General features: G+C 55.0%; 2 protein-coding genes across 2 annotated transcripts; both read left to right on the top strand.

The window, feature by feature from the left end:
* Positions 1-13,251: 13,251 nt before the first annotated feature.
* On the top strand, positions 13,252-15,813 carry CHC_T00001834001 (hypothetical protein). Its single transcript, XM_005712732.1, has 3 exons — positions 13,252-13,273; positions 13,671-15,604; positions 15,793-15,813. The coding sequence occupies exons 1-3, from the start codon at positions 13,252-13,254 to the stop codon at positions 15,811-15,813; spliced, it is 1,977 nt and encodes a 658-aa protein (XP_005712789.1).
* A 622-nt stretch (positions 15,814-16,435) lies between these two features.
* On the top strand, positions 16,436-16,828 carry CHC_T00001833001 (hypothetical protein). The gene has a single exon (XM_005712731.1). The coding sequence runs from the start codon at positions 16,436-16,438 to the stop codon at positions 16,826-16,828; it is 393 nt and encodes a 130-aa protein (XP_005712788.1).
* The last annotated feature ends 2,158 nt before the right edge of the window (positions 16,829-18,986 follow it).

Raw genomic sequence — 18,986 nt, 5'->3', positions numbered from 1 at the left:
TTTGGCGGGATTAGGACAGCTGTCCCGGTGCCGAGTACAGTGCACTACAGATCCCCCTTCTTAGAAAAGCACGCGTCCTCGTGTGTATGTAGGGTAGAAATACCCGCCAACTGAGGCAGCGGCGCTGACGTGGCAACCGCGGTAGGAAGAGAGAGGACGTGTGCGGCGAGGTGGACCAGCGAGCGACGCAAAGTCGGTCCTTTTTCCCCTATCTTCCGTTTTCTGCGGGCTTGAAGTTCCAAACCGACCCTGCTCTTGAGCTTTCCTGTCGTTTCGAATTCCCCTTTTCCTACCTTCTTCGAGCCCCTTCCTTCCCCTTGTGTGCCGCCTCGGGTTCCACGACGCCGCTACAGCGGCGATCGGCAAGCGCTTCGGTCAGCGGGGAGACGCGGTTCGTTCTCCAGTAAGACGCGCGATAGAACGGTTCCATGATCCGTATGGAGAACCGGAGAGGGCAGGAGACGAGGGCTGGAACGAGTGGCCAGCACCACGCGAATTGCGGGGTAGGACGCTGGCGAACGCCCCGCTACTGTTCAAACGTGCGCCCTTCCTAAATGCAGCGGGATTACGGGACAGCCCCCTGATGCAAGCTTATGTGGACGTGACAGGGGCTCTTCCCGGGAGTCTCAGCTTACGCGCTGTATGGTCTCGTGATTTTTCCTTCCGCCTCGCGGTGGAGGAGGAACACGTGTGGCCGAAGTATCGCCGCGATGGGCGGGTTCGACGCCAGAAGTACATAACGGCTTTGGAGCGTCGGCTGGTAAGAACGCCGTGTAGCCGCCCGATCCCTGTCGAGTGGGACTTCGACACATGGGCGTACTGCACTGAGGGGGATCGGGGGTACGTCGCCAATTTAAGGCGTGTGTTGGACAACTTGCCAGAGCGTATCGAGGAGCCGGCTGTTGACTACTTGTCATGGGACAAGCCAATTCTCCCCTCGCTATTCGAGGAGTATGTAGAACGGGAGAGCAACCCGGGTTATTACGACAAGCTCAAGTTGGAGCTCCGGATGAGAAACGCCCTTGGAATTTTCGTGGTGTACGAGTGGATCGAGGCGACGACTTCCCAGCCTCGATCCCGATACGAGCGGTATCCGCAGATACCGCAGTGGTTTTCGCAGTACGAAGTCGCTGCGGACTTCCTTGCGGAGATCACACCTTGCTTGGTGTATTTCGGCTTGAGTCTCAATGACTCGCCGCGTTCGCCCCGCTGGATGATTGTCCTTAGCGAGTGGATCGCAATTGTTGCGAAACGGTTCATATGGTCATCCGTCGATGGACGCCTATATGTGTTACCGACCATGATCACTAAATGGTTCCGCAAGGTGAACTTGGATACTACTGGGCGGAGCGTGGGTGTCCGATCAGCTAGATGCGCTGTTAGAAATCCACGACAAGGTGGATTGGCCGCGCGTACCGTACGGTCAAGGGCATCATTACGACCGTACGGATCGGGCGAATGCATCGCCGGGGAGGCGCGAGGACTTCGGAGGGCCGGGGTCCGGAAATTGGATCCGGATTGATCTGGTGACTTTTAAAAGTCTACAGCCCGAACTGATGCGCGGCCAGGCAGAGCCGGTGGCGCGGCGTAGATTGTTTGCCGAATTGGGCGTCTCAGAGGACGAGTTACCGAAGTTGGTGAAGAACGCCGAATTGGTGGCGGGTGTCAAACGCCTTAAGGTGGCGGCAGACGCGGGTGCTACCGCGCCCGTAACGGCCACCCCGATGGTAGTGGAGGTACCGAGCGTGGAGGTGGCGCCGACCTTAGTGCAGACTCCTGTAGCGACGGCGACCGAAGGTGACCCGGTCGACTCCGACGGAGGGTCGGTCCCTTCGGATGCCCCGGCTGCGCCGGTGTTGGGTGTCGAGGAAGACCTCGTCGATTATGAAAAATCGGGGCAAGTCGGGTGTGCGCCCTCATAGGGGGCACCCAGTGTTAACGCGAAACGCGCATGTCGACACCGAGAAGGTGGGTTAGGGTAGTCAGTAAAACGGGACCTCTTCTCCTCTCGATCGCCATACCGAGGCGCATTCTGTCGCGCGACGGCTCGTGGGGGTCACTTGTTGGGGCAGCGGGCGCGGCGATGGGCATGACGGGCGGGATCGAGTCGTGGTGACGAGGACGTCGGCCTGAGACAGCGTGGTAGCCTCAATGGTGGCTAGCGCGCACGGCGATTCGAGCGACGCCCGGAACCGGCGCGGCGATAGTCTGAGTCATTCATACTTGCCCGTCCAGTCAACCGTGCCTCCTCTTGAGGACTCTTATTGTACCCAGTGGGAGACGTTCGCGGCGACAGGGCTATCTGAGGCGCGGTTACGTCGCCAAAGCAAAAGTCGTTGACCTCACATATAGTCCCTTGCCCCCAATACAACTTACCCCATCCGCAAGCCTTTCATACACAGAGGGGCTATAGAAAATTGTTCTGTCATACTTTCGAAGCATGTAATCGTCTACAACGAGGCCCCTGCCAGCTACTCCGAGAACTGTCTCCAATTTTCTCCAGAAATCTGTTCTATAATACCCTTCCACGCCGCTGTAAACACGAACAACTGGAAAAAGTGCATATGGCCGTAGTCCAAATTCCTCCCATGGCGACAGGCCATACAATCGACTTATCTCGTCTTTCTCGACACCCATCACTACAAGCCGGTGGATCCATAGGCGGACGTGGCTCTTTCCTTGTGTTCTGGCCATAGCAATACAAGATCTCACGACCTGACTCCATCGGAAGTCATCCACGAAGTCTGACTCCCTCTGCACTTTCTCTTGCATCAGTACACCTGACTCTTCATCAGGAGACCCGTCTGGTGTAAGGAACCTCATGCCTCTGTCAATGTTTTCGTCTTTTCCTTTATAAGACAGCGCGATCAACAATGAATCGTCTCCCTTCTTTCCATTTAGGTCATCATTGACTCGTTGGTAAGCTCTAATGTCGTTGCGGAAGCAGCGCTTGCGCCGCAAGCGCCAGTTGACCCCCCGGTCTGCTGATTTCGCGTCCCCCTCTAGAGTATGCATATCCCGACCCTTCGCGGTCCTTACACGACCTCTGGGGTCGAGGGGCTTTTCCCGGCATGAGCACTCGGCCAGAGCCGATATCGGGCACAGCGTACCACTGAGGTCTTATGAGTCCCCTACCGGTATTGACAGCCCGAAACGACGCGAGTCATTCGCTCCCTATCATCGGTGGGTCCTTTCCCTCGTTGGGAGGTCGTGGGCCACTTCTCGAAAACTCCCCGGCGCACGGCCGGTGACCGGGCGGTACCGCTCTCCGAAGGACCTCGGTCCTTCGCTTCCAGCGCGGGGTTCGGTTCGGGCGTACCATGCCACGAGGAGACGGTGCGGCCGCGGAGCAGTACGTCACGTCTCTCGAGAGGGCGTGTCATCCACGTAGTTCGGTGAATTCTTCCCCTTGAAGGGGGTCGCACAGCTTGGAGCTGAGGATCGAGGAAAGTTATGCAGCCCTAGCGGGAAGCTCCCCCTCGAGGTTTTGGACAGTACGCGGCATCCAGCGGGGCGGGAAGGTCAGTGTAATTATCGGACCGTCCTTCGGTGTGTCATCCTGAGGGAAAATTACGACACACGTCGCGGGGCGGCGGGGGGATATTTAGTTTTCGACCCCGACGCTACCAGGGGTAGACCAGAGCTGGAGGTTTGGTGTGGGGAGACGTTTGCGTCTACATAACCGCAAGATGGTATTGTAGTCGATGTGGTTCGCGGGCTCCCAGGTGTCGTCTTCGGCAGTATACCCATACCACCGGACCCGGAAAAGCGGCATTCCGTCCGTTCCCGGGTTATGCCCGGTGAGGGCCTCGACCACGTAGGTTTTGGGGTCCTCGTCCGTCAGGGGGGGCCGTTTCGTTGCCGTAGAGGGCGTGGTTGGCGCGCATTAAGGGAGGCCTCAACCGCGAGTGACAGGGGAGGAAGACGTACCGAGGCAACGAGGGCAGGGTAACCGAAGGTACACATAGACGCTAAGTTCGCGATGTGCTCCCCTGCGGTCTCTCTTGTACTCGGTGGCGTTTCCGTGGGCCGCACGTGAGGTCCGTGACCACCGCCGGTGCGGAGGTCTCGGACGGGCGGATTTTCTTTTGATTTTTCCCAGGGTCCCGTCTCCACGTGTCACGGGACTTTGCGGTGTGGTTACGTGTTTGCTCGCTCGGCGACTTGTCGCCTCTCAGTGCGGGATCCGCTTGTCGAGAGCGTGGTGATTTCGGTCTCGTCTTCCCGGTACGTTGGTCGCGAGGCTGTAGCCTGGGAAGAGGAGGTGTCGACTGTGTCCCGGTTGGTCCACCCGTAGAGCCAGAACTCGGAGTCAATTTGGATATGATCCGGGGGTGCGAGTCGCCTCGGCGGGCGTCTATTAATCCCGATGTAGGGGCGCTCCCTGCGTTCCAGGTAACAAGTTTTGACCCCGAAGGTCGGGTTACTGTCGCGTTGCGCGCTGCGTTCTCGATCTCGTTCCCATCGCGAGTAGGGCGATCGTCCGTGTCAGTTGGCGCGGGGGGGTTGATCCCCGGTTCATCTGGGTCGAACTCGTTCTCTCTCGGAGGGGTCGTGACCCCGATGGGAAGCGGAGTAGCGGCGTCACTTTCGATCGCCGGAGGGGGCGTATGTTCCGTCTCAGCTTCGACGGGAGTGGTCACCGCCGAGGGTGTTATGTCCATGAGCTCGGTTCGGAGACTAGGGGCTTTCACAATACGGTCTCTCGAGACTCGGTCCTTCAGGCCTGTAGTCCGGACAATGGTCACTGTATGCTCGTCTAGGGCCACCACCTGGAATGGCCCTTCCGTCCGAGGGGCTAACTTGTTATTGACCCGGTCCTTATCCGTCTTCTCATCCACTCGCAGGGATGTCTCTCGCTCGATGAGGACTTGATCACCTATTGCGTAGTGCGGTGTCGGCGTCCGCAATCTCTTATCGAAGTCGCGTTTATAGTGGTCATGACCGGCGGGCAGCGTGTCGCGGGCTGTTGACATTAACCCGCGTAACCACGTTAAGAAACGGAGCTTATATTGCGTCCGCGAGACATCCTGTTCCAGTGTAGGGGTTTGTTGGATGGAAAGCGGCGACGGTGTCCGGGATAACACAAGATCAAACGGCTTCATGCCGATTATGCGATTCACGGTACAATTGTAACCGTAGGTTAGCGCGTCCGTGAACTGGTCCCAATCGCGTTGGTTGTCGGCTAGGTAGTGCCGTAGGGAGGACACCAGGGTGCGATTGAACCTCTCCACTTGTCCATTAGCTTGGGAGTGATAAGCTGTGGTGAACACGCTTTCGACGCGAAGGATTTTGCACACGGCAAGGAAGAACCTTGACGTGAATTGGCTCCCATTGTCGGAGAGTAGCTTCACTGGGGCTCCGTATACGAAGACCCAGTGTGTGACGAACGCCTGAGCAACGGTCTCGGCGGTAATTCTCTTAAGCGGCACCGTTTGGGTCAGCTTTGTGTAACGATCAGATATTACCAAGAGGTATCGATTGCCTCTTGGGGTTCTGGGGAGTTCGCCTAGGATGTCAATACCGATAAACTCCAAGGGTCCCATCGGAGGGAACGTTTTCAACTTCGCGTTGTGCTTACGCAATTTAATGCGCTCTTTCGCACAGTCGGAGCACCTTCTGGCTGTGGCGTATGCGTCGACGGACATACTCGGCCAGTAGTACCGTTGTCTTAATGTGCAGAACAGACGCCTGCCTCCGGGATGTCCCGAGGCGGCGGGATAATGCGCCATATACAACACTCGCTCGCGCAGAGTGGTTGGTACGACGATTTGCTCAACACCGTCAAGGTGCGCTTTCCGACACAGTACCCCTTCCTTGTTCATGAAGAACTTGGAAAGGCGAATTTGGGCCACACCCTCCCCCTTCTTAAGATAGGAAGCGATCTCCTTACAGAACGGGTCGGAGTGTTGAGCGAGTACAATCTCGTCGTGTGTAATTGCGGCCTTGGAAGCCGGGGGGGCAAGGGCAAAGCATCCGTCGTGAATGTCGTCGTCCCACTCCTTGGATTCCACTTCCCGCTTGTCTTCGTGAAACTCCAAAACGGACAAGCACGGTATTTCTTCGTCGATGGGGACGGTTGTGCCCCCTGTAGACGGTATTCGACTGAGGGCGTCGGCGAGACAATTCTTGATGCCCTTCACGTACGTAACGTCGAAGTCAAACTCGGCTAGGCGCAAGGGCCACCGTGCTAGACGCCCGCTTGGGTCGGCGAGATTCATTAACCAGCGACGGGAATGATGGTCGGTGTTAACCGTGAATCGCTCGCGTTCCAAGTAGGGAAGCAGCGTCTGAATGACCCATACAATGGCCAAACATTCTTTCCCCATCGTGGAGTAATTCCTTTCCGCCGACAAGAGCGTTCGCGACCAGAACCCGACAGGGTATCTGTTACCATCCTCGTGTTGCTGTAATAACTTACAACCGAGTTGGGCGTCGGATGCATCCGTGTCGAGGGAATACGGTAGCCCCAGCCGCGGTAGTCGCAATACCGGTGTGGAAATCAGGCAAGTATTCAGAGCTTCGAAGGCAGACCTGCGGTCTTCGTCCAGTTCGGGGAGCCGACTGGGCTCCCCCCTCTTGAGCATGGACGTCAACGGCGCCGCAATCTTGGCGAAGTGGTCGACGAAACGTCGGTACACGTTACACATACCCAGAAACGAGCGGAGCTCGGTCTGGGTTCGTGGCGGCTTGGCCTCGGCCAAAGCCGAGACATTATTCGGGTAGACATGAAGTTCCCCGGGTCTAATGATGTGGCCCAGGTACTCCACGGAGTCCTGAAAGAATTTACACTTGTTCAATTTCAGTGATAACCCCTCTTGTTGTAACGCAGAGAGAATAACCTTGACATCCTTGAGATGAGTTTCATAATCCTTCGAGAATATGATAATGTCATCTAAATAGATGAGGCAGCTCTTCCATCGGTATCCGGAGAGGAGAATGACCAACATCCGTTGGAATGTGGCGGGCGCGTTCATTAGCCCGAACGGCATTCGGTTAAATTGATAAGTACCGGCATGACACGTGAACGTGGTTTTCGGACGGTCTTCTTCCGCAACGAGGATTTGCCAATAACCCGAGTTACAATCTAGAGTTGTGAACACGTTTGCTTCGCCGAGCGAGTCCAGACACTCGTCCATGCGAGGAATCTAGTAAGTGTCCCGTACTGTCATCGCGTTCCGACGTCTGTAATCGACGCAGAAACGGAGGGATCCATCCGGTTTGGGGATGAGAACCACCGGGGATGCCTACTCTGATTGTGATCGGGAGATGACCCCGCTTGAGATCATCCCATCCACAGCGTCTTGTTCGGCTTGTCGAGACCGTGGTCCAGCCCGATATGGCTGACATCGAAACGGCTTCGAGCCGGGGTTGAGTTCGATCCGGTGCTGCGTAGCCCGGACTTCCCCGAGATCGCCACTCCACATACAGGAGTACGGCGTAAGCATGTCACGTACTCGCGTGCGGACATGCGACGGCAGATGTTGGAGGGAGACAGCGTCAATCTCTTGGGGTTCTTCCTTCGACGAAGCCGAGGGGAGCTTCTCCCTCTTCTCAGATTGGGGCTTGTCCCCTTCTGTAAATTCCGCCGCTAGGAGGTCGTCGAGAGGCATCGCGGTGCGTATCATGACACGCGGATGAGGGGTAACGTACCCCAGCACCTGGTTCTTCGAGAGGCGCTTGGGGGCTGAAGCAAAGTTGGCTACCAAGACCTTGAACTCTCGAAGTGCGGTGATGTGCGCGACCCCATTCGACAAGGAGACGCGGTGTTTCGCATATAGCTGCGGGTTGGGTTCCAATACGGAAAGACCCGTTCGACCGTTGGTCACATGGAACCAGGCTTGCGTCCTGGGTTGTATGATAACCGGCGAGAAACCTTGAGTTTGGGGGAAACTCGACCCGGGTCGTTTTCATACTCCTGCTCCGAGGGAAGCGGAGGTGCTTCGGCTCGACGAATTGCCGGTTTTCTCACGATGGGGACTTTCGTCCCATCATCGAGCTCGACCACCTTCCGACGTGGATAGATGGCCTCGACAAACTAGTCGTTAAAGTCACAGCCCAGGATGACGGGGTCTGGCAGGCACTCGCACACGATGAACTTGCATTTCATGGTGCGAGTTGCTAGTCGAACAACGAGGGTGATGGACCCGCTTGTTCGTAACGGCCGCCCATTCGCGTCGGCGATCGTTGGGACTTCCCCCAGTTCGATTAAGCTCTCCCATCCTTTGGGCAGGGTGTCGGCGCGGACAAAATTGGAGCCGGCACCCGTGTCCAGGATGATGAGTTGACGCACCATGATGGAGGTGGTGAGCCCAAGGTCGGCGTAGACCTTGTAATTACGTCGAGACAGTGTACAAACTGGCTCGACGGCCTTGTCATCGGGGGAGCGCCTCCCGTTGTTAAGAAGCCACGGTCGGCGGAGCGCCCCCATGCCCGTCGGATCGGGGTTGGAGGGGCTCGCTTGGCGAGCGTGTCTCCGTCCCAAGACGCGGATCGCCGGCTTCGGGGGCGGGGTGACGCGGTGCCCAGCGATGGAATGTCAGCGATTTTCAGCTGTGGGTCTCTTAGTTTTTCGGAGGTGCGGTCTTACCGCTAGGGGGCTTGACTTCTCCGAAGCGGAGGGAGACTTCGACGGCACGACGGGTGCGATCAGCCGATTAGCCTCGAGACTGAGGAGGGCTACAGCGCGCAAGTACGCGTCTGCCGGAACACGGGCCTTCTGTGCCACCGTGAGCTTCTCAAAATTATGAGAGACGAGCGACACATCGCGCACCTTCATGCTACAGTCGGGGTTAATATGATCCCCGACTTTGCAGCATGTGTAGCAGATGATTTGCGGGGAAGGTGTCTTCATGCCCCGGGTTCCCTCTCGACCGGCCCAACCGGGAGACTTCTCGCGCGGTCTCGGAAACCGGGGCGGGTCCTTGTAGGTCGGCTGCCGCTCTCCGTAGAACAACGAATCCTTGTCGCTGAATGAGGATCCCTCGGTGGGAAAGGACGGTGACCCAGCTGCGGCGGCGAGAGGCTCGTCATTGGCGAGGAAGTTCTCGGCGTCCAGGCCGGTATGATAGCTCGGGGTCAGACCCGCGGTTGTCGATGAGGGCATACTGTCTGTCATCGCCAACACTTGCTTGGCGGCGGGTCTCGCGAAGTCGATGCGTCTTCTTCCGCCAGCAGTCTGCGCGCGGTAGGCCGCCCCTTGAGCGCGGGCTTCGGCCAACGGCTTGATCGCCGGAAGGAGGCCCTCTATGAACAAGGTAGTGCGTTCATAGGGAGAATGGATGTCCCCACACCGCGCGAGGGCGGTTAACATACGAGTCGCATACTCGGTCTCAACTTCGCCGGGTTTTTGGCGTAAATCCCGGACCGCAGAGAGCGCTTGCTCGATCTGAATATTCGTAGCATACGTACGAAGCAACCAGTTCACTGCTGCTGGCCACGACGCAATCCCTTGATTTCGTCGGAAATATCCTCGATGGGATTCATACGCCTCCTTCACCGGCGGGTTGAGGAGATGCGGCAAGGCCATGAGAACCATTGCCTCCGACATTTCGGCGTTGTCGAAATTCTCCTTACATCTAGCCAAAAAGCTGATGACTTCGATCCGGTCGGACCCGTTAAACTTGTACTCTCCCATTACGACGAGGAGATATTGCACGCGCTTACGCGTCATGGCGTATACCTTTGCATCGACGGTGGGGTCGGTATTCACGAGACGGTAAGCTCGATAATTACACGGGCCTCGGAAGCGGTGGTTGGTCGGTTTCCACACCGTGACACCCTTCGGCTTAGGGCCGAAGGTCGGTTGTGGTACCGTGAATGCCTCGGCTTCGGAGTCCGAATCGGAGTCGGATTCTGAAGCTGAGGGCGGGGATCCACCCGAGTAACCGGGGAAATCCTCCGGTCCAGGTCGGCTTCCGTGGCCGGACTTGTGACGGTGGCCTTTGGTCTTGACCTTCTTGTCACGGGACGATCTTGGCGACGGGCCTCGGGCGGTCGCTAGGTCTGGGATAGGGTCCCGTTGTCCCTTTATCGTCAGGGGATCGGGGAGCGGAATCCCGGCGGCCGTGAGGGCCGATTTGGTGACGTCGGGAAACAGTAGATTTTCGTCCAACGGTTGTAACGCATGTAACTGCGGGTTAGATCTTGGCTTCGACACGGTCGACTCGTCTTGCCTAGCGGGGACGGGTCGTGTTTGCGCCGATTCCAAGGCGGGGTTACGCCGACGGAGGTCGTTGACTTCCTGCGTCAGGCGATCTACTTCCTCCCATAGAGGAAGGAGCGTCTTGTCGACAGTGGACCCGATGTCCTTCTGCCACGCTCGCGTGAGAACGCCTTCTAGTGCGGCGAGGCGATCACGTCCCTGTTGGGACTGTACCTCCGCCTGAGCGGCGATCTTACCAGCAACAAGGCTGTCCAACATCTCGCGTATCTTGGCGGTGTGCGAGTTGAGTTTCTCCTCGATTAAGTTGAGAGAGAACCTCTTGGCTTCACGGAGGCCTTCGCAGCGGTTCCGCGTGATCCACGCCGCGATGGGCGCTGGGACGTCTCTCGGACGAGTGTCATGGGACGACTCGGAGCCTGTCACCATGAAGAATACACCTACGGTCGGTGCGTGAGGGCAGATAGACAGAGAGGGAAGTAGGTCAGGGAAGAAAGAGGACACTCGGATGCACGAGAGTATCGACTGTTTCTAGGTCGGGAGACCAGAATGTCATGCAGTACAGCTACGTGTGGCGGCTGCAGGCAGAGCGACGCGCGTTCGGACGCGTAAGGAATTTCGGGAGACCACCCGGTGAATGACCGGACCCGGGATCCGGCTGCGGCTTGCGCGGTAGAAAAGTAGCAAGGTAGTCAGCAATAAAAGGGGGTGGAATTAAGAGAAAAACAGAGCTAGCAGGACGGACAGCACCGTAGTTAACGTAGGTCTCGCGCGGGGGGATCGACGCGCGCGGGGAAGGCAGTTGGGATTCCAGGGGTGTAGATGGCTCGGTCGGTATGGGCGAGCCAGTACCGAGTCGAGGCTACAACCTGGAATCCAGAAACCATGGTAAAAGACCCGAGGCTTCGTGCCTCTTTACTTTGAATATCGGGTTGACTATATAGTCCCCCGTCGCCGTAATGGCGAAGCTAAATTATACTGTAAATTAGAATAACTAGGAAATAACGGGTATAGCCCCGAGGGGACCAAGAACAGCCCCCATTGGCCCTATGGGTTGCGGAGGGATTACACGTGTCCACGGGGAGGTCCGGTCGCGCGGCAGGGAGTCCACGTGTACCCGTGGTACACGTGGCGGTGGCGAGCGCGATTTTGGCGGGATTAGGACAGCTGTCCCGGTGCCGAGTACAGCGCAATACAGATTTGTCTGGAATAATTCCAGGCAAATCAGACCACATTTGCAAAGCCACCCTCCAGATCTACAGAGATGTCGAGTTTGGTAAATACTGGGACAAACCATTCGTCCCTCGGCTACGGGAAAACATTCTGGACCACACACATTCCATGCAACACTCTTCACTCTTGTATAGCGCAACGAAATTAGCCGACTGGGCACAAACGATGCCCAAAAAATTATACAGTAGTCCTAAAGCGAAGAGGAGGCCAAGATCGCAAAAACGCCCCAATCACGAGAATCCCAGAGCCCCATGTAGAATGCAAATGTTTGGATATCACACGCGACGAGGAGAACGTCACCGTATCTCAAAATGCGTGCTCCAAACAGACCACAGTTGGCAATGAGCGCAAAAACGCGACGAAGACTGAACTCGCACACCCTATGAGCGAATATCAAGTGTCACAGCTGTAGTGCACTGTACACTATAGCGGGAAAGCTGTCCCTACCAGCCAAAATCGCGCTGGACCACCACCACGTGTACCATGGCTACACGTAGACTTCCCCGGTCCCTAGGCCAGATCCCCACCACCGGTGGACACGTGTAATACCGCTGCCACACCTCGGGGCTACACCCGTATATTCTAGTTACTCTAATTTATAGTGTAATTTAGCTTCGCCAATACGGCGACGAGGACTATATAGTCAACCCGATAATCAAAGTAAAGAGGCACACAGCCTCGGGTCTTTTACCCTGGTTTATGCATTCTAGGTTGTAGCCTCGACTCGGTACTGTCTCGCCCCTACCGACCGAGCCATCTACACCCGTAGAATCCCAACTGCCTTCCCCGCGCGCGTCGACCCACCCGCGCGAGCCCTACGTTAACTACTGTGCTGTACGCTCCGTTAGCTCTGCTTTTCTTTTAATTCTTCCTCTTTATCGCTGACTCTACTTCTACCATTCTACCGCGCAAGCCGTGCCCGGATCGCGGTTCCGGTCATCCACCGGGTGGTCTCCAGTCATCCCTTTACGCGTCCGAACGCGCGTCGCTCTGCCTAGAGCCCGCCACACGTGGCTGTAGTGCACGACATTTTGGTCTCCCGACCTAGAAGCAGTCGATACCCTCGTGTATCCGAGTATCCTGTTCCCTGACCTACTTTCCCTTTCTATATCTCTCCTCCCTGCGACTTTCCCTCACGCACCGACCGTTAGATGTATTAGCTATGGTGACCGGCTCCGAGTTGTCCCATTGTAGTGCAATGTGCCTGTCAGGCCGGAACCAGGGTCCAACGGTCCAGCAACAACACAACCAACCAACAACAACCAACAAGAGTTGCCGACCGCACAGCCCTACGGAGTGTCCGATTCTCCCTTTCCCTTTAAGTGGGTTTGCGGCCCACAGTAGCTCAAGTACCTGATAAGGGGGGGGGGCAAAAGGAAGAGGCCCGCCCCGGGACGAATGGTGGTAGAGTCTTGTACAGGCAGCTGCTCGGCGAATTCGGGGCGGTGATTACAAAGCCGGGCCCGATGGGTCGTAAAGCCAATGCTCGCTGAGCGCCTGATACACCTTATACCCTTGATAAGGTCTTCGAAGGGGCGTCACAACGCAGCCCGACGGGAATTAGCAAACACGTAGCAGCGGTACACTTCCGTACTGCCCGATGGCAAAGTACCGACACCGGAACGGTCGCAACCTGTATCCGATAGAACCAACACTGTCCTGTGTACACAACAGGACCTTCGAGGGAGACGTCGTCACCACAGCCTCCTTCAATGGACGTAAACAAGTAGCAGCGCTACACCCACGTGTCGCCCGATGGCTAAGACACCTACACCGGTCCGGTCGCAACCAAAGCCGATGGCACCAACAACTAACAAAAGAACCAACACAACAGCCCGATGACTCCAGTCGTCACAATGCGGATCGAAATCAGGCACTGTGGAACCGACACAAGATAAGGGAATAGAAATAGAGATATAAATAGAAAGGGATAGGTGAAATAAAGGAAAAGGACAGGCAACCCGCGAGCGCAAAGGATAACGTAATCTGTGGTAAAAGGGAGCGTCTTGGGAAAGACCGACTTCGACCAAGGCGATATTCAACTCTGACAACTCGGGTTACCTTTACTGACTTGGTGGTCAGAGGGCTAAGGTATATATCGCTCCGCCGGACCCACTACAGTAGCTCGAGGCGCTAGATCCTAGATCTAATCTAATGTAAGCAAAATTAATACTGACTAATTAACTAAATAAATTAATAATTAAAATAAAAACTGTGCAAATATTCACACGTGTGTCCCCCAATCCCGGACTACAGTATTCACATTCCAACTTAGCTTCTTTTCCCTTCACCCCCTTGCGCAACCCATTATTGCACTACATATCCCCTCCTGAGCGTCCTTGCACATCTGCTTCGCTCCTTGATCTCCAGCTGCATTTTCCATCTCGACTCTTTTTCAGGTTTCTCCTGACCGACGGTCACCATGGGCAAAGACAATACGAACTCCACACCTTCTGTGTGGCCGAGGCGCGCGGGCTAGAATGTTATCCGCAAGCGCCTTGGAGTTGGCCACCCTTCCCAACCTCGAGATTTCCGTGGTTTCCTTCCATTCCTCGACTTCCCCCTTCTGATCCCCCTTCCCAACCGATATTCCAACCCACTCCCCAAATTAATCCTTCTCCTCGTCGCTACGCCTCCCTCGCAGAACTACACGACAAATCCATGCGTGCTCATCCCCTCTTGTTGGCGGCTGCTCCTTGGTTCTGCGATCTTGGCGTTCTCGACAGCGTTAATATCGAAAATAAATTTGCTAACGGCGCTGGTATATTACCCGGTCACCTTCCCCTTGTGGGCATCCATTCCTACGATTGGCGAGCCGGCATTGCGGTTCCTCCTTCTATTTTGCGCGGCTCCTCCCCTCACGGCTTTCATACACTCTCCGCGCGGTTTATATCTGCTGTCTGCGATCGCCTCGAATTACCACTGACCGACGGTCTCATACCTGCAAGTTATTTTTGTGACACCTGGCAGTACCGTACGGAAGGAGAGCGATCTTACTTAGACAGCATGATCAACTGGACCGCCAGGGATCCCGTAAGAGACGCAAATCGCCTTTGGTATAACCAACGGACTGCCACCAACGAAGCCATGTTCTGGACGCGAGCCATCATTCCGGAAAATTTCCGTCATCTCAAACGTGAGAACCTTCCCTTCTTCCAACATACTGTACGAGCGGAGCGTCGTCTCCGTTCGGACACCGGCTACTTCGTAGCATACCACATGCTAGAGGCGCGAGAAATTGCGCGAGACCATTACACAAATCGTTATCAAAAAATCCCTTCCTGGTGGGGACAGTTCGAAGTGTGTCAGGGTTTTTGGGCAGAGCTTGGTCCTGTGCTCGCTTATTACGGGAGGTATCTTTCCGATCCGCGGCACGGGCTTTGGGTCGTATTCCTCACCGAATGGTGTGTTAAAGTGGCAGCGACATTACTCTGGGAAACCTATGAATGCTGGCGTCTTTGGTTTCTGCCTCTCAAACTCATCGAACTCATGGGATTGCTCGATTTCACAGTCCCTCTGGGCGGTGCGGATGTTGATAGCGAAGTCCATTCGCTGCTCGAAAAAATAGAGAGCGTGAGCTGGGACGCGATTCCGTGTCAAAATTCTTCCCGCTCCTTCACGCACCAACACCCATCATTCTCCCCCGGACAGGCTCACTGTGCAGCAGGCGACTTTGCCTGGTTCAACCCGTGGTCAGGGTCCCTGTTTTCGGCGGCGGAGGCTCAGCTGAGCCGCCGATTTGGGAATCAAATTCCCCTCCCCGTCACCGAACTGGTTATACCTACAGACCCCCGAGTCTCCAATATCTGCACAAGGCCATCACCACCTTCGTCTCTGCGTCCTCGCGTCACTCCCGCTACGTCTTCTGTAGCACCCGCGGCTCCTTCAACCTCCATCGTGCAGCCGGTCTCACCAGCTGTGCCGTCAATCCGCTTGAGGTCCCAGCTTGTCCATCCTCCGCCATCTCTCCCTGCACGCGCTCTCGCCCCGGCGCCCGCGCTGGAGATCAGATCTCCACGGCCAGAGGTCACTGAGAGCCTGTCCGTTCGTGCACTTCCCAAAAGCGGAGGGGAATTAACCCCTCTTCTCCTCTCCCCAAAACGTGACCTCAAACCCGCGTCGCGTGAGGCGACTTCTCCTTCACCCAAAAATTCCCAACGGGATTGCCTAACTTCTGAGTCGTACGCTTCCCTCCTGCGGGCTCATGGCGTAGCGACGGAAGCCATCAAAGAGGCTTCGTTGGAGGACCTCACGATCCTCGCTCGACTACTCACATCTCTTCCGGAGGGTGAATTCCTTCTGGGTCCAACTCAATGAACCCTCCATTTTCCGCTCCTTTCCGATCGGACTTCCCACGTCCTGTCCATACCAAGAACCGATCGGTGACACTTAATTAGCTGCGTCGTAACGAACTCTGAAATAAAGTGTCCTGCATGCCCATCTGTTGTTTTCAACATCCTCCTCATTTCCTTTCACAGTTTTCCTTCTCTTTTTCCATGTCAATATTTCCTCCTCTTCATCTTCTCCCTTTCGCCCTTCTCTTCCTTCGCTCGGCGTTTGTAAAACGCGACTCGTTACATGCCTGTACAGTTCATGAAAATACTGAACTGGCGGCGGACGATCCGCTAGGAAAGCTCTGTCCATTAAATTCCGGTGGGGACAGAAACCAGGGTCATTCGTTTTTTGTAGTTATGACGATCTAGGCTTTTCCCTTCCAGCCCTTGACAGCGCCCCTCACGTTCGCAGACTCTTATTCGTGACACGATCGGTCATGAGACATCAATGACGTCGCCTCTGGGCTCGATCGAGGCGTCTTCCGTACTGTTGAATTGCCACCTAAGTTGGCAAACCTGGGGGCAGATGTGAAACAAACGTTCGAATTTGATAAAATTTGGTCGTCTTCCGAACAATCGTCGGAGACCTCAATGTTTCCTAATTATAGCAGCGGCATGTCCGCTGGCTGCGCTGATGACGATTCGGTTTTAGGATTGCCGGCGATGCGGCTCGTATTACGCCGAAACGGCAAATTACTGTCCCCCTATGGACGTCCATAGATGGTGGATTAGACGATTGAGATTCCTCATACACGTCCGTTCGTACGTCTCACAACGTTTGTTGACCGCCTCTCAATGCGCTACCAGTGGGGTCATGCCCCTTTTTGTCGCGTGCCCGACCGACATTTCTCCTCTTGACAATTTCCGACTCGAAGTCGGAGTCTCGACGGCGGAAAGATTAATGGTCAGGTTCACTGCGCTTGTGTTCCTCGTAAATGGCATGGTCGTGCGAAAATCGGGGATTTGCGGTTGCTGTGACACAGCAAATGGAGAGCGTCTGGACACTTGCAACTTTTTGGGCGGACGGTTTCGAGATCGGTCATTGCATTCTCGGAGGGTAGCTCCAATTTTCCCTTTTGTTTCGATTCCCTGGCTATGATCGCACCAAAAAAATAAAAGTAAGACAAATTCTTTGAATGCTGTAGGAAGTTGGTTCACATGTCTCCCATCCACTCTTTCGGAGTGCTCAGGCACGTCCTTGGCCTTGTTAGGCACTCTCTCTCCGAAGAATGTCTCTTTCGAACATCCACTCCGGCTTGGGGTCTAAGCAGCCGATCCCATCTTCTCGTGTCCCTGTGCGTTCGCCCCTCACTGCATTTTCTTTTCCTTGTGAGGCCCCATCGCAGTGAGGAACAGGGACGACGTCAGGATACCGGCGGAGGACCTCCCATACGGTAGGGGTCCACCAAAAAAACAACTGTGTTGGACACATAAAGAGACAAGTAAAGAAATCAGGAAAAGGTGTGTACTTGCGAGAGCGACTTTGTCCGAATGAAGGGGACAGTCGTCGCGGTTGCGGCACGTTGATGCACGCGTTTGACAATTCCGCGCTAACCGCGGAGAAAAACGCCTCACCGTTGGCAATACGTCGCCGGGAACTCCTTGCCTTTGTCATGTCGCTCCTTTAAGTAAGTGGAGGGAAAGTAAATGAATAAAAAATCGAAGCATTAACTGTAGAACAAAAATGAAAGGAATGCGAAAGAACGTAAGTTGGGTCCTCCATGACGGCATGCTCGTGGTTGGAAAAAAACAAAAGGAAAGACATGAGCTGGACGTCGTCAGATGCTAGAAGCAACGATTGGATCATTGGTAGCAAGCTCATCGAGCGACGTTTTCTCTCCTGTGGAGTTGTCCTCCCCTTGGCTTTCCTCCTGTGCGTTCGTGTTAGAGCGTGGCGCGACGCTCTCAATCGCCTCATCAAATGAAGAGCTCAAGAACCCCCTCACTGAAGCTGGGCTTGCTGTTCCACTTTCTTTCTCCCCTTTTCGGTTTTCCCTTTTTCTTAGAGTGAATTTTTCGTTTTCGACCTGTATTACCCGAAAACCACGCGACGATTGGTGTATTTATTTGCGCTTCGCACATTGTATGTAAACCTGTCCTAATCTTACTATCAAGTAATTTTTTCGTTAAAGGTAAAATAATAGTTACTTTATTGTGTTTCGAAAAGTTTCGGGTCTAATTCTCTCCAAACCGTATTATGCGGTAGGGAGCTGGATTTAAAGCTGTTACTGTCAATCCATCTGGCGAGAGTAAACACGTCGAGGGGTTTAGGGTTATGAGCAGCGTTGTGCTGGAAACCACTTCAGGCGCAATACCGCTGTAAAACACGGCCAAAAGCGCAAATGAGGGGGCGACACACCGCAAAAGTGTAATATTCGTAGTTCGGAATCAACGTACGTAGTGTTTCTGTACGGTGACATCACTTGAAAGTGTGCTGCTGTGGTTACATTGGTCCATATTGTCGTTTGCATGGAGTGACAAGGTCTGTTTCTAGGGCGACGGAGAATAAGATCATTGAACCACCTCGGACAAACATATATTCTCGGATGTCACCCCATAAACCAGTATAACATCATGGTCATTTAGGCAGAGGGATAAATGTGCTTCCGGGCCTGTGGGTCGCCAGAAACCCAAAGTGGCCCTTGAAACGCAGCTGCACAAGCTTGCCTGACCCCTTCGGCATCATTAGCGCACAGCGGTAGGAGCCGGTAAGGCACTGAAACCGCGCCACACCAGCCCGATGGCTACGATCCAAGGCCATGAAAGGTGCGGGGATCCCCTCTGGTGCACACGCTCCACTATGCAAGCTCTCATTTCGGGAACTCCAGCTGTCATTTTTACCAAATACCCGGCGCCTCGGTCACTTGCTCCAACAGTCACCTCACAATTCCCATCCTCGGAAAGTATCCCAGGTACAGCAGCTCGCCTTTTCAGTATCACCTTCGGTCGTATCCCCTTTTTCTCTGTCATCATGTCATATTTTAGCGGGAGAATGGGATCTTTTCTACCAGACACCAGAAAGACCTCGCATCACTTTCTGACAATCATTGTCGGCGAAACCACTATATTTGACCACTTTTGTTGCGGTCATCTTGGAGGTACGGCGTACAAAACTGACAAGCCCACTTTACGCGATATGCAAAAGCGTTGCCAGTGAAAACTTTGGGTCTTCCTTGGGTGTACCTTAGAAATACCAAGTAGAATTATATAGTAAGGTACACATTGGGTATACTCTTAAAGTCACGCCCATTGCATAC

The sequence above is a fragment of the Chondrus crispus genome, genomic scaffold (genome assembly GCF_000350225.1).
Source record: "Chondrus crispus Stackhouse genomic scaffold, scaffold_115, whole genome shotgun sequence".
Classification (NCBI taxonomy): Eukaryota; Rhodophyta; class Florideophyceae; order Gigartinales; family Gigartinaceae; genus Chondrus; species Chondrus crispus.
The sequence above is the reverse complement of the archived record's forward strand: the minus strand, read 5'-3'. Positions and strand labels throughout refer to the sequence as shown.